Source organism: Anomalospiza imberbis, chromosome 2, assembly GCF_031753505.1.
Source record: "Anomalospiza imberbis isolate Cuckoo-Finch-1a 21T00152 chromosome 2, ASM3175350v1, whole genome shotgun sequence".
Taxonomy (NCBI): Eukaryota; Metazoa; Chordata; class Aves; order Passeriformes; family Viduidae; genus Anomalospiza; species Anomalospiza imberbis.
Genome location: NC_089682.1, coordinates 29,746,232 through 29,761,022, shown reverse-complemented (window position 1 = coordinate 29,761,022; position 14,791 = coordinate 29,746,232). Strand labels below are relative to the sequence as shown.

The 14,791-nt window shown below is 38.4% G+C and overlaps 1 protein-coding gene across 1 annotated transcript in view; it reads left to right on the top strand.

Annotated features, from left to right (window-relative positions):
* Positions 1-14,173, top strand: part of SLC9A2 (solute carrier family 9 member A2) — a 34,088-nt gene extending 19,915 nt beyond the window's left edge. Inside the window, exons 5-12 of the mRNA XM_068180328.1 lie at positions 98-300; positions 2,923-3,012; positions 4,306-4,376; positions 5,827-5,988; positions 6,549-6,645; positions 7,543-7,674; positions 9,566-9,656; positions 11,701-14,173. Coding sequence (XP_068036429.1) covers positions 98-300; positions 2,923-3,012; positions 4,306-4,376; positions 5,827-5,988; positions 6,549-6,645; positions 7,543-7,674; positions 9,566-9,656; positions 11,701-12,071 — 1,217 coding nt within the window. The 3' untranslated portion in view covers positions 12,072-14,173. The remainder of the gene's footprint in view (positions 1-97; positions 301-2,922; positions 3,013-4,305; positions 4,377-5,826; positions 5,989-6,548; positions 6,646-7,542; positions 7,675-9,565; positions 9,657-11,700) is intronic.
* The last annotated feature ends 618 nt before the right edge of the window (positions 14,174-14,791 follow it).

Genomic DNA, 14,791 nt, shown 5'->3' with positions numbered 1-14,791 from the left:
CAAATGGAAATGTTTTAAAACAAATATTAGCATCATGGGCTAGTTCTGAAGTTCCCTTTTTTTCCCCTCCTCTCTGTATTTCTGTTTTTTCCCTCAGGTGTTTTTGTTCTGACTCAGATCATTAATGTATTCCGGACAATACCTCTCACTTTTAAGGACCAATTTATTATCGCCTATGGAGGTCTCCGAGGAGCAATTTGTTTTTCACTTGTATTTCTGCTTCCTCCTGCTGTGTTTCCCAGGAAGAAATTGTTCATCACTGCTGTTATCGTGGTGATATTCTTTACAGTTTTCATTCAGGTAGTACCTTTCTTCTCCTGAACTTCTCTCTCAGACAGGTTGTAAATAAGTACCTCTAATAGGTAGAAGATGAAATGTTCTAACTTACTGGAAGGAACATACCTGAAGGTACTTGCCATAGTCACAGTAGAAAAAACGTGATGCATGCCACAGGCAGGTAGCAAAAGTATGCCAGATATTAAGTACTTATGCTAGTGAAGCATAGTAAGTTAGTACTTATGTAAGTAGTACTAAGTATTTAAGACTAGTGAGGTTGGAGTAGAGATAAAAGATAATCTGGGCACAGCTTCAGCACTAATTCTTTTTTCTAGAATGTTTAAATTTGCGTGTTTATTCAGAAGTTCAGTGTTGGACATAGTGCACAGTGAGCTAAAGACACTGAGGGCCCAGGCAGGTGAACTGGAGTTGGGGTGTTAGGAAGTGATGTTGCAAACCAGCTGGAGAGCCCTAAAAAAGCACCAGGTGTGTGTTAGGACATGAAGAACTTGTCTCTGATGACCACCTGGCCATGGAGGCCTGGTCAAGGGTCAGCAAGAGACTGAAACCTGCAAAATGTAGAGGACGCCAAGCCCATCAGATAAACATATCAGACTGGTCATTATCCAGAGCAGTGAGAGAGATGTGAGTGGCTATTAATGAAATTTCAGGTCTGTGGAAAAAAATACAGAATTTTGTTACTCTGCCATTTACATGGAAAAAGGTGCTGTGGGAAGCAAGTATCTGTGCTCCCTTTGCTTGGGCAAAGGGGCAAGGCGGAGGTCAGTTAATTGACTTTAGCTGTGAAAACTAATTTTGAAGGACAGAATCATTTAAAATACGGAGATAAATGGAATGTGCTATGAGATGCAACATGATTTATCAAAGAAAAACCTGATATCATTCTTTCATAAGGCAATTTATTTTCTAGAGTAATCTCATTTAACTGGACTATTGTAAATACAAAACTATTGACAATACAAAATTATTGTATTGGGGAGGGGGCTACAGAGGAGATTACTAGTGTAACTACTCATTAAACTGAGTGTTAGATTGATGTTAGGATGACTGTAAGATGAATGAGGAAGGAGCTTACAGTTCCTCCTTTAAATGGAAATAGAAGCTAATTGTCCTTTGGGTCAGAAAGGATCTCTATCTCTGGGGGTCTCTCATCCAACCCTGTGCTCAAAGCAAGGCAACCCCCAAGATGGATGATGTTCCTCAGGGCCATGTCAAGCTGAGTTCTGAATAGATTGATGGATGGAGATACCCCAGCCTCTCTGGGCACCTGCTCGACTGTTCAGCCACCCTGGCCAGATAATAGGTTGATGGGATATGATTAAAGGAATTCCTCAAGGATAAGTTAATATTCTTGTTAACTGACCATGGCACATAGATGTAGGAGTTTTTGTTGCTGATGTTTCTTGATGATAGATTTTGAAAAGTGTTATCAGAGTGAGATAGAGTATCCTGTAGAAAGAACTGAGGGCCAATATGAAAGGAACAGAATTAAACTGAACAGTAATGTTCCATAATGCTCAAAAATGTTCTTGCAAGGACTTTCTTACTAGGAATTTCTCTTGTGAAATGGGAACCTTTGATTTGGGAAAAAATAGAAAGGGAAAAATATACAGGTGTACTAGTTGGCAATGGGGTAGATTTTAAGTCAACGATACAGTGGGGACAGAAGAAAGGCAAATGTGATCTTAGGACACACTGAGACAGGTATTTCCATTAGAGCACAGTGGCACGTTCTGGAGTGATCAGGGGACTGGTAAGCCTGTCATGTGAAAGGACACCAGGAAGCCTTGGCCTTAGCAAGATGAAGGAGAAGAGGGACTATAATTACTGTTTATATGAGGGAGTGAACATTGTTTAAACTAAAAAGACAAATGCTGGCACAAGAACAAAGTGCTACACAGTGACCATGATGCAATTAAGAAGCAGCTTTCTAATTATCAGAACAATAAGGTTCAAGATGAGTGTTCCATTATGAGCAATGGGGCACAGAAACCTAACAACTTTTAAAATAAAGCTTGATTCATTTACGAAAAGAAATGTGACCTGGGTGTCTGGGATAGTAGGGACTGATCTCAACACCACAGGAGATTCATTCCTCTCTCCTGTGCCAGTGTGCCTGTACAAGTAAACATATTATCTTAATTCTTCCACAAATACTTGTTGAAAACCATTATATCATTCAGGGAATAGCCAAAACTTTTTGTTCTTTCTCTGAGAATGGTCAGGCAAGGATACATATTTACAAAAAAACCATAGTTTCATGACCTTAGATATCCATAATAGTACTGTTTACATATCTTTGAATACTTATTTTGGACGTAAGTACTAGAAAAGAGGACTTACATGTTCATTTTGAAATTACAGGGAATCATGTTTTAAATTCATGTTTTTCTAACACATAACAACACTGATAGAAAAAGTTTAAAATAACTATGTATGGGATAGGTGATGTATTCCTGATGGGTTCTGTTAGGTTGACCTTCTTGGAGCTCTCAGTTCTAGGGTGCCCCTTCTGCTGCATTAATGGAGTCTAAACTGACAAGGACTTCATAGCTAATTGCAAAACCTGCTAATCAAAAGAATGAATTCACTTTTATAATTATTGTGTTCTATTTTTCTTCACAGGGAATAACAATTCGCCCACTCGTGGAGTTTCTTGATGTCAAAAGGTCAAATAAAAAGCAGCCTGCTGTCAGTGAAGAGATTTATAACAGGGTATGTTGCAACTTCAGTATCATAGGTTAAACCCTTATATAAATTAAATTCCTAGTCATGTTCAGACAGACAAGCATTCAGCATCAGTATTATGGAGAGGGTGTACTAGATTTCTTTTTCATAGCTGTTACAAGCACAATAATTGTAAGGCTTATTTTTACTTTTGGCAATTACATAAATTATTGTTACATATCCTTATTTTGGACTCTCTCACTTTCTTAATTGTTTAGATCTAGAAGTAAATTAACTTTCTGTAGTTTATTTCACACATGACATCCATGTTATTTTATAATTCGGCTACATCAGGAACCTTTGGCTTTATTTAATTATGTTATACTGCATTTGATTTAATCTAATTAAACAAATGCAGACTTCTCTTAAACACATTCTTAAACTTATTAAACTCTTACATAATCAGCTTTTTTATGGATATATGTTTGGTGCATGTGTGTCTCCAATTGTTGCAGATTATTAGCCATGCATCTTCTTGAACGTATTTGTCCTTGAAGTGTACCTGAGGCAAGTGGTTTGAAATTTCAAAAGGGAGGAATAGTAAGGGCCACATTTGGGAAAGAAGTCAACCTAGGCATCTAAAAGTCTGTCCTTTTAGAGCTAATCCTTTGGACATGTCTACCAGGGTTTTTCCCTGAGACTGAGAGACCCCTATGATGGTTCCTGAATTAAAAGCAAACATGCTGCCTCTGGGATCAAGTGAGATCTTAGCTGAACTGATTCAGTTTTTCCTAATTGATAATAGACTCAGGAAGAGTGTGTTGCTAATATTAGATGGACAGGATGCTTTAAGATGATACAAATTCCTAAAATAGGATCTCAGGACATACTGCTGGCTCTCAGTTCTGTCTGTGCATCCTGAGGGGCTGGTGCTGATGTAGGGAGCTTCTGTCCGCTGAGATTCTCTTCTCCACAAAGTCATACTTGCCTCACTGTCAGGCCTGGGGAAGTTCCAGACATAGCAGCAAGTGGTTAGGGAATTTCAAGTAAGTGAAAATATGGGAAAAACCTTTCGTTTCAGGCAAGAGCTGAGCATGATTGACATTGAGGAAATTAGCAACTAACTTCTGTCCTTTGTGGCTGTGAGCTAAGGAAGATTTAGGGGGAAAGAAACAGATTCTGTCTTTGAGCTTGCTTTGGACTGCTTTTGGTCGGACTGAAGCATGGTCCTGAGTTGTGACTAGATGTTTCTGTTTTAAAGTAAGTTGAAAATGAGTAAGTTCTAAGGACAAGGCAAGTGATGTCTGTAAATTTATGTAATGAACCAATGTTTTCCTTTAGTTCTTTGACCACGTGAAGACTGGAATTGAAGATGTGTGTGGACACTGGGGTCACAACTTTTGGAGAGATAAGTAAGAATGGCATTTGAAACTCTTTGTTATACAGGAGAGGCTGAAATGGTTCTGCAGCAAAAAAAAAAAAAAACAAAGGCTGTTGGGCATCAAGTTTCATTTTCAGCATTTATTCTTGAAAGCATATGGTTGTTTTTAGAACATGTGGGTTTCAAAGGGAAAGTAGCAAAACAATGTCTTTTACTAAACCACAAGCAAGTAGAACAGAATCTCCAGCTGGGAAGAAAGGCAGGCCTCTGATCCCAGGGTGAAGGATGGTACCTTCTGAGAGTGCATGATTTTGACTGTTTCAGAGCATTTCTTGTATGTCTGCTGAGCCTTTTTTCCCACCCAGCTGTCCTCCTGCAAGCTGTATTTCTTAGGGCAGTTAAGTGATGGGTTAGTTTCCTATTTGATGGTAAACATACAAAAGCTAGTGGATTTCCTCTAGGAAGATCAAGGCAGCAGCTGGCATGAGATACATGAGAGATCCTAATGGCAGGCAGCTCCACAGCTCTTGATGGTATTCCTTAAGACTTAGTATCAGTTAAGAAGATTACCCCTGGCAATACCTGAATAATTCATATTTTTACTTTATCTGCTGAATCATCATCATCATTAGGTTGGATCTAATTCCTTTAACATCCAAATTCTTTAGACCCAAAGCATGGGCACTGCTCACCACCTCTAGTCTGTGCTCCAAGAAGAATTTAAGTGTTTTATATAAAGGGAGAATAGCACCGGCAGCAATGGCTGAGGAGAGCCCTCTCCAAATGACTTGGGGGTGACACAGTGAGGACACTTTCCTGACAGATGTGTGACATGGGTACAACTTTTCTTTACTTAGCCTGGTTCTCCTCCAGTCTGTGTGAGATCTTTAATGAAAAGATTGCGGAGTAAAGGAAAGTCCCATCTCTTCATAACCTTCACACCCAAATTCAAGAATAATTTCAGAATGTCTGGAGGGCAAAATATTTTCTGACAAACAAAATCAACACCAGCTGTAATCAATATTTTTTCACTAAGCATCCAAGAGGGTGCAGTTGCTTTAGAGAAAGGAACAACTTCTAAAGTTTTACAAAAGCAGGCTAAAATTTCAAAGAAAAAGCAGTTGATGCAAATTTTGGCCTTTTATTTGTTATTACAGTAAATATTTAATGTTCTCTTTGTCTTGATGAAAACAGAGAATTAAAAATAATATTTTCTAATAACAGAATACCTAAAAGTTTAAAGTTGCTTCTAGGGAGACTGCCCATTAACATATTAACCTATCTAACCTATTAAGACTATCTATCTGAAGTAAAGTTGAAATTGACCCTTTCTTAGGTTACTCAGAATTAGGTTGTTAACATGAACAGACACATTCCCAGACAGTAAAGTCCTTTAAAATTTCATTAACTGCAATATATTGGCTTTCCTTAACTATGCACAGTAAAAATTAATTTGTTGGGCTGGTTTGCCTCATGTACAGGTTTAAAAAGTTCGACAATAAATACCTGCGAAGACTTCTAATCCGTGAGAACCAGCCCAAATCCAGCATTGTTTCTTTATACAAGAAGCTAGAGATCAAGCATGCCATTGAGATGGCAGAGAGTGGAATGATAAGCAAGGTCCCATCATCGGTGTCTCTCAGGTAAGCGAGTGATGCCAGCACGGCCAAGCATCTCGGCTAGGTCACATAATTTATTTCACAGCCCGGGCTGTAGGCAGGATAATCACTTTGACTTAGGATACTTTGTGTTCTAATGTCACCAGAGCAGTAAGAGGATGTGAAACATGAGCCTTTTGCTTGTAGCTTCCGGTGAAGTGCTGTGTTTTTCCGGCGTGTGTCGTTTTACTGGGACAGCTGCTCACTGGAACATCCATCTGCCGTGTAGAGCGGAGATGGACTTGAACATGTGCCTGCCTGCCTGCTGAGAATAGCTACAAGGGAAGCCTGAGGGGCATTTTGAATAGTACCTAAATAGGGTGGACAAATTATTGTAATTTTTATCATATTTTGTGTCTTACCACAGATTCAAATGAAATCAAGATTTCATTTCTACATGTTAAATTTTCACTTCTTGTTTTTTTTGAAATGTTGTTTCCACCTCTAACAAAGGAAATAATTCAAATGTCATTCCTGACCATAAAATTAAAAACATTCTCTATCTCTGCCTCTCCCCTATTTTCCTTTTTTTCATTCTTCCACAGTGACTATCATGAAGGAAAGATAAAGCCCCTTTCTCCCACTGAAATGGAAAACATGCGAGAAATATTAACAAAGAATCTCTACCAAATACGGCACCGAGTAAGGATGAACTTTTGCCTACATAAATATATCCCACTGCTCTTGTAATATACTGATTATCTTCTTAACACATCTTTGAGCTAGTACATCTGCTCTATCATATATCAAATAATGCTCTTATTTACCTCTGTTGCCTTGAATCCATATCCTGTCATATGTATAGTAGCATATTCACATTCCTTTGTGTAAATACTTAGTTGGTCCTTATACTATTGATAAGGCTTAATGTTTTTGTCTTATTACCTCTGATGCAACCACAATATTAAAGTAGGATCATAGGTGCCAATTCAACCCAACATTGTCTACTTGTATCAGTATATTGGTCACTTCATGATATGGGATTAGATTTCCTATTTGCCTCCAGTTATAAAGCTGTTTGTATTAAGAGCAGAGATGATGAACTGGAAAAATAGTGAAATAAAAGCAAAAGGACATTTCACTTGTTCTCCTGTGGCTAAGAAGTTTGAATGCCTGAGCCATTGGAAAACATTCAAAAATTGAGCAAGCTTCAGCTTGCTGGAGGTTAAAATGTCTTCCCTCTAGGGGACTCATCACTTTCAAATATGTGTCCTCTACTGACACACTGATGAAGCTGCGACAGCGTGGGGGTAAACACGGTATCAAGCCAGCTTCTTCCATTTTGCTTTTCATTATAAATATCAGCAGGTTAAAAAAATGACCAAAACCAACAAAAAAAACCCAGGTGGTTGTGAAGCAGATGAATAAAAACATTCCCGGCATAATTATTGTTCTTGTTCTTAATCATCTGCAATACGATCTTGTTCACAAGGATTTATGATGCTTATTAAAGCAAAAAGCCTGTTTTTCCCTGTTCATATAGTCCAACACGTTTGACATCATGCTGTCCAGGCTGTGATCACAGCTTTTCCATTTCAGACAATGTCCTACAACCGACATAGCCTGGCTGCAGATGCAAGTGAGAAGCAGGCCAAAGAAATTTTGATCCGTCGCCGGCACAGCCTTCGGGAGAGCCTGAGGAAAACAAACAGCCTGTCAAGGGAAAGACCGGTACTTGCATTTTGTGATGTTTTTTGCGGTTTTCTGTCTGTTTGTTTGTTTTTTTTTCATTTTAATTGTTATTGAAAGCAGCTGTTTGTAGCTAACTGTCATGCAGCAAAAACAGTCTTCTGACACGCAGGAAAAAATCCTGAATTTGGAAGACAACTGCACGTGTAGTATCACATTTACACCTTGAGCTGCACACATGAGCCCCTTAATTTGTGTTGACACCCTCAGCAAAGCTTCAGTCTTGCACAATGTGATATGGGAGTGGGATCTGCTGCCATACTTTTACCTCAGAGAAGCTGGACAGGCTCTGTACACAATGTAGGTATGATCAGTATTCTCTATCAGTGTTTTGATGAAGTGTGGATGATTAAAGGTTAAAAATTACTTTGACATAGAAAAGCTACTTACAATAAGCTCCAAAATATAGGAGAGGACTTTTGACCACATCAGTCAGAGCAACCTCTTCACTTGAAAAATACTGTATGTTCTTTAGTCAGGCCTTCAGATTTTGACACTGGTTAGGAAAACTGTTTCCACTTACAAGGATTGCTGTGGCATGATAATATTTGGCTCTCCGTGGCAATCCTGCAGTTGTAAACTTCCAACCATATTGGAATGAAGCACACTAATTAGGCAGGGATACTGATCTTTTGGGTCATATCAGGTATCAAGGAAATTAGCCATTCTGTGTATTTTCATGTTACAGGAATACTTAGTGACTGCTGTCTTCATTGATACAGTTGTCCTTCAGCAGTTGAGGCTGGAATAATGTCTCCAAAAGGAAGATAGTGTCTCATAGATGGTCATTACCACAGCTACTATGGTGTTAATTATGACAATAAGACTGTTCCTGAATTATTTTCTTTTCTTCTCAACCACAGTTACATATGTTATCCTTTTCATACAATTAAATTATTTATTATGTGGAATAGTGAGGAGACTCAGCAGGACTTCTGGGGCAGGGAAAGAAAAAGGATGTCTGATAACTTTTTAAAACACACCGGCTATAATTTTAAGAATAATTATCTTTGGATAAATCTTTCACAGAGGGAAGAGGAGAAAGAGGAAAAGAATAAAAATCCAAAGAGGAAAAATCTCTAAGGGAAAATAAATTTCCGTTCAGGTTCTCTTTGCGTCTGCCAGAAGTAATGGTATTAGCAGAGGAGAGCTGCAAAGATTTTAAGAATCTTTGTAGCAAATGTAAGAAAGGATGTCCTTGAGAAACTTTTGAATTTAAAAAAAAGCAACTTGTCCTGGAAAGTACCTCTCATGTCGTAGAAGTATGAAGTGTGGTCTGTTCCCAGAGCCTTTAAATCTTAGTCTGGGGAAAACGAGGATTTTATGCCCTGAACTGGTAAATGATCATGCTGGTGCCTAACTTCCTCATCAACTTCAGTGTGACTAGTCAACTGTATAAAGTCATTTATATGTATAAAGCCCTTGCAGGATCAGAATGCAGATTAGTTCTTGAGCCCAAGCTTCAGTCTCACCCAGATTTTTGCAGCTGACTAATAAAAAAGTTTTAAACAAGTTTTAAGCTGCATGAAGTGCCATGCTTGTGGCATTTGCCTTCCTTAGGAAAGTCTGTGCAGGCAAGGTTGAGGTTAGAGACCACACATTTATTAACTCTGATCTCAGAGGGCGTATCACTAGGCTTTCATTTGATTAAAGTGCTTGAGATTATTCAGTCTTTACCTTAGTTAGCACAGAGTTCAGCCAGCAATCAGCACTGAGTGTGTAGTAAAAGATCACATATTAGCTAATCCAAAACTATTCTCCAGCCCTTTAGCTACAGAAGCCTGTTCAAGCCTCAGTTGTGTATCTTAACATGCATTATGCAGGTACACTAGGCTGCAGTGACTTAAAATGTTTTGGTTTTCTTTTCATGCAGGCTGCAGCAAATACAAAAAGATTCCTTTCACTTCCTAAAAACACCAAACTCCCGGAGAAACTACGAGTTAGAAATAAAACATCTTCCAGAGGTAATGAAATTTTTCTGCTTTTCTCTTACTGTGCTGCAGTCATTTTGCTAACATAGAAGGAAGGTTTTTCCATGGATGATATAGAGAAATAAGCAAATTAGAGCATTTAAAGCAGTGTGTCCTAAAGCAGAAATGTGAACATAGAGAAATGTCCTGGACAGCAGGGCTTTGTGGGGTTTTCTCACTTGCTATCCCATTCTGGCATAGTCTGCCCAGCACACCTCATGTAAGCAAGCAGCTGCCTGCTGCACTTCTGCACCAGGAACACTGCCATGGCTCATTCTCCTCATCTTTATTCCATAATCCAAATATCCTTCCTGGATTATGAGCCTATTTGGTTCTTTTCTCTCTGGGGTCAGGCTAGAGGACACTGCTCTGAGAACCAAACTAGAGAGGGTAATGAGGACATTAGAGCTAGTTTATTGTTCTCATGAAGAACTGAAAATGCTGTGGTTTACAACCAAATTGTTAACTTTTTCCTCCTGCCTAAACTCACAAATGTTTTATGTTGTAGTTCTTGAGTTCTAACAAAAAAAAAATTAAAATCTGTTGGAGCACAAATATTTGATGTGAAAACTTTGCCCAATTCTATATATTACTTTTGATTGTTCCTGGTTTCATTACCATGCTTATATCATACTCAGGAACATTTTCTTTCATGACAAGCTATCATAAGGATCTCTTGCTGGAAAGAAGAAATCTGTCCAGAGTTGCTAAAATTTTCTGATCTCCACCCCCAATTTGTTTTCCACTATTCCAAATTAATTTAACAATAAATTTAACAATAAATAACTGTGTTCTTGTCTGTTAATAATGATATCTTTGCTCTCTTGAGTGTAGGATGCCTTTATTCTGTAGTTAGTCTGCAGAGGTCACCTACTGTCACCTAGAATTAAAGAGAAAATATGCCTCCAGATTATTCAATTGTCAAAAAATATATTATTTGACATACTTAGAAGGGAAAAAGCCTGAAAACACAGTCTGATGAAGACCTCCCTTGATATATAGTTATCTGGGTGAATGGACAATTACATGGTGATATATTTTGTTGACCTCTTCCTCACCTTTTTAAAAGAAATAACATGATTACTAATCTAATTTGTTCTTATGACAGTTGCACAATTGCACAGTTGTTTATTTTGATATGTTTAAAACATCATATCTGATTTAAGTCTAAGAACAGATCTGAGGCATTCATAAACTATTGTTAAAATTATTACCAAATGACTCAAGTGTGCAAGTTTTGATGAAGATGTTAATTCTTTTTAAAGAAGTCTGCTGGGGAAAAACATATGCACATGTGCACATCCAGACAATCTCCAGCTAGGTTTACCTGGCAATGATCATTTAAGGGCATTCCCTAAACAATTATGCCACCTTTCCCTAGAGCATATTTGACCCTGCTGTGAGTGGGAGGAAGAGTCTGCAGCACTTGCAACCTATAAGATTTGCCCTGTTCATTCTGTTTCATGTAACATTCACCCTTATTAAGGATGGGATATTTACACCCATCTGTACATTGACCTTGAGAGAGCCTTTGCCTGGTAAGAGTGTTAATGCTTCTTTTCCAAAGTCAAGTTTCTATAGCCCCTGTACATGTTGTGCTCTGGAAATGCCTCTCAGTTTAGATTTCATGAGATATGGGGCTGAGAAATCTAATTTTGGTATCCTGCTTGGATGTAAGCAGGGACTAGACCCTAAGTTCAGAGAGAGGCAGTTTTTTCCTGTCCAGAGAACTGGAAATTTCCCAGAACTGGGGAAATGTCACTTCAATCAAGAGAGCACTTGGCAATCATGAAGAAGTTGTGTGAGGCCTTTCTAAAAATCACACTTTTGAATGTAGGGATGTTTTTAAGTCAAATTTATCCCCTATTTTGACAGAGTTAAGAGGCTGTTACTGGGTCTAATCAGAAAGCACAGAATATAGAAAAATATGGGGAAACTTTATTCTTACGGCTGCAAGGGCTCAGTGTGCTGCTACTCAAATATTCCTGAAACAGTTATATTCTACACCTAAAACTATACTTTTGTTTTCAATTAACAGTGGGTGACAGCAGTGACTCTGAGTTGGATGCTGCTACCACCGTGCTCAATCTAAGGCCCAGAGCAGGGAAAATCTTGAGAGACCAGAGACTGAGACAACAGAGGCCACTACCTGAGTTTAGGGTGGAGTGGAAGAATGAAGTTGACGGGAGCCAGGACGGACGGGGAGAGCAGCAGGACCCAAGCACCTTGCCTCAGCCATCCATTGGGTTCAGGCAGCCACTGCTGACGAGACCAAGATTTGGCACTTTGAGCAGGGAAGATCTGACTGCAGACCATGGGTCAGCAAGACCTATGCCACCACCACGGTTAGTTAGGCAGGCATCGCAAGGGGACAGGCAGAGAAATAAGCCTGAGAACCAGCTGTACTGAACATAGCCAAAGGAGAACTATTGATAATAAACCATGGACATATTGGATTAGGATTCTGAATGATCTGATCAGACTATGGGATCCATTAAAATAACAAAACAAGCCTCAGTCTGGGTCTAACCACTTCCATTTGAGTTAAGTCAACTCCATTAACTAAGTGAAAGGAATACTGCAGCAATCACAAAGTTAAAATACAAAATATACATATATATATCTTTTACAAATAACTTATGGCAATGCTTTAATTTAATTACATTATTTCCACTGTTAAAATAGTATGGAAATGTGCCTTATCACATCATCTCTCATGGAACCAAGTCACAAAGGTTCAATACCCAATTTTCCATTGAAGTCATTGTTGAAAGTCCAGTGATGAATAGATTCTTAAAAAATACCCCCAAACTTGTGTATCATTTCAGATTTTATTTATAATCAACAATACTTGTTTTAACCAGAGCTTCAACATGAATACCACTGAAAATCGCACAATGCACCTATCATATAGACTTCTAAAGAAGAATAAATATATTCCTGAAGCCTAGTTTGCTCGAAGACCTCTGATGAAGAAGAAGAGGAAGAAGAGAAGAAACAAGCTGTAGGAGAATTGCAAATAAGGCTTATAAAAAGAACTTGCAACAAAGACCTGAATAGCTTGAATTTTTACTTTTTGAATTTTTGGCAATATGTTACCTTTGAAGGGTACTAAGGATCACCAAAGAAAAACTGAATTACTTTGGCTTTCACTTATGTCAGCAAGAACTGAGAGCACTTAGCAGGACACCAGAAGGCCTGAAACCAGAAAACTTCAAGTGGATAAATCATGTTTTGAATCAAAATTGCTTTTTTGCACCTTAGTTACTTGGTTGCAATGTAATGCAAACACAGCAGTAGAATAGTTGTAGAGCACTGCACGTAGACAAAGCGAGCAGTCTCCTGTTTGAGTCAGGGACCACTGAGACTCAAGAAAGTTCATGCTTGTGACCCTGGTTAATTTGTTTTACTTTTTGTTTCCTCATCTGTAAGAAGGGAAAGGTAATCTTTTCTTTGTCTGAGCTATGCACTCCAAGGAACAAAAATGTTCCATCTAATTTGTTTTTACAGAAAAGTAGCACAGTGGGGCCCTGGAATCAGCTGAAGTCACTGTGCACCTTAATAACATGGACTTCTTGATCTTAGAATCAATGGCTGCCATTTGAGGGCATATGGGAAGCATTAAAATAAATGATACTTAACTGTAGCTCTCAGGAATTTGCACTTTCTGTCCCACTTAATCTAAGTACTGAGCTTGCTTTAGCATAGATATACATTTCAGTACAATGCAGAAATAATTTTCTTTCTACTTGTTACAAAAATTGATAACTTTCATTGAAGAATGTACACTGTGAAATCATAACTTTTCTCTTTCATTAGCACATTTCTAAATCTGTGGGCAATAAGATTATTTTTTTTATTTAAGCTTGTTTTGAAAGAACTATTAAAAATCAGAGTTTCCTTTAAAACCACAAAGTAGATTTCTTTCAAATGTTCATGGGTGGGGGTTGATAAATGGGGATGTAAGACTTTCCTTCTTCAAACAGCATTTCCAAAATACTTATTTCATGTTTGTATTTGAAATATCAAACCTTCCCAAACTCTTTCCTTAGGTCCTTTAGTCTTTTCCCTCTGTCCAAGCTATGGAAAATTCTGCTGTGTGGCAAATACAAAGTCTAAGCTGCAGAGGAATGGCTCTGTGAACCCTATAATCCTCAGTCAAGTGTTCATGGCTATTCTCAACAAATGATTATTGTGAAATCAATACTTAGCTGTCCTCTAATGATCATCTCCTGTTTGGAAATAAACTTGGGTTCAAGCAAAGCCAGCAAGTTTTAAAAACAAATTTAAATTTGTCTTTCAACAGGAAAGTACTTTAATCTGTAAAATTGTCAGGGAATGCTATGTCACTGCATTATTTGGATCATGTTTGAATAAGAAAAAAAGCCTTGAGTTTTGATTTCAGTTTTGAGACAACATACTCCTTACAGATCAGATTGTATAAATTAGCTGTTTTATATCAGGCCAATCTGAAAACTGACCAAATCAATAAATGTGAAATGTTGCATATCCACATTTAGTTTACTCTCCGTGGAGTTTTCTTGTTCGTGTGCTGGTAATGACCAAGCACTTGGCTTCTATCTGGGGAGAGCTGCCTTTCCTTTTTTTTCCAAACAGTTGTTATTTTTTATGGCACAATTTTAAATAATGAATGCACGTTTCAGGAACCTTACTGCTATGCTGGTTGCCCATTAATGCAGGGCACGCTCACATTATTTGTGCTTGAAGTGGTGCCCCATAGTACAAGCACATCAAACTGAAGGTCATTTTTATGAAATACGGTCTTAAGCTCTTAGTGCTTCAAAACATGGTAGCATGTTTGTACCTTTCCAAAGCACTTGAAATCCACAGAATACAAGCATCAAGGCACATCTCCAGCATGGTCACACTGTGAAGTAGAATTGCAAATCTCCTGGGACTCTGTGTCTTTGTGAGTACCCTCTGCCTTCCTCACTTCTGCTCTTCCCACCCTTTTCAGGCTCTTTTCCAATACTGCTGAATCAGACCCTTGCCATCTCTGGGAACTGATTTCTGGGTACTCTCCTTTTCAGTAGCAATGACAGCAGCAGGTGGCACAGGCATTGTTCCACTTAGCCCTTATCATTCCACTCTTACTCTGGTTTGGGTCA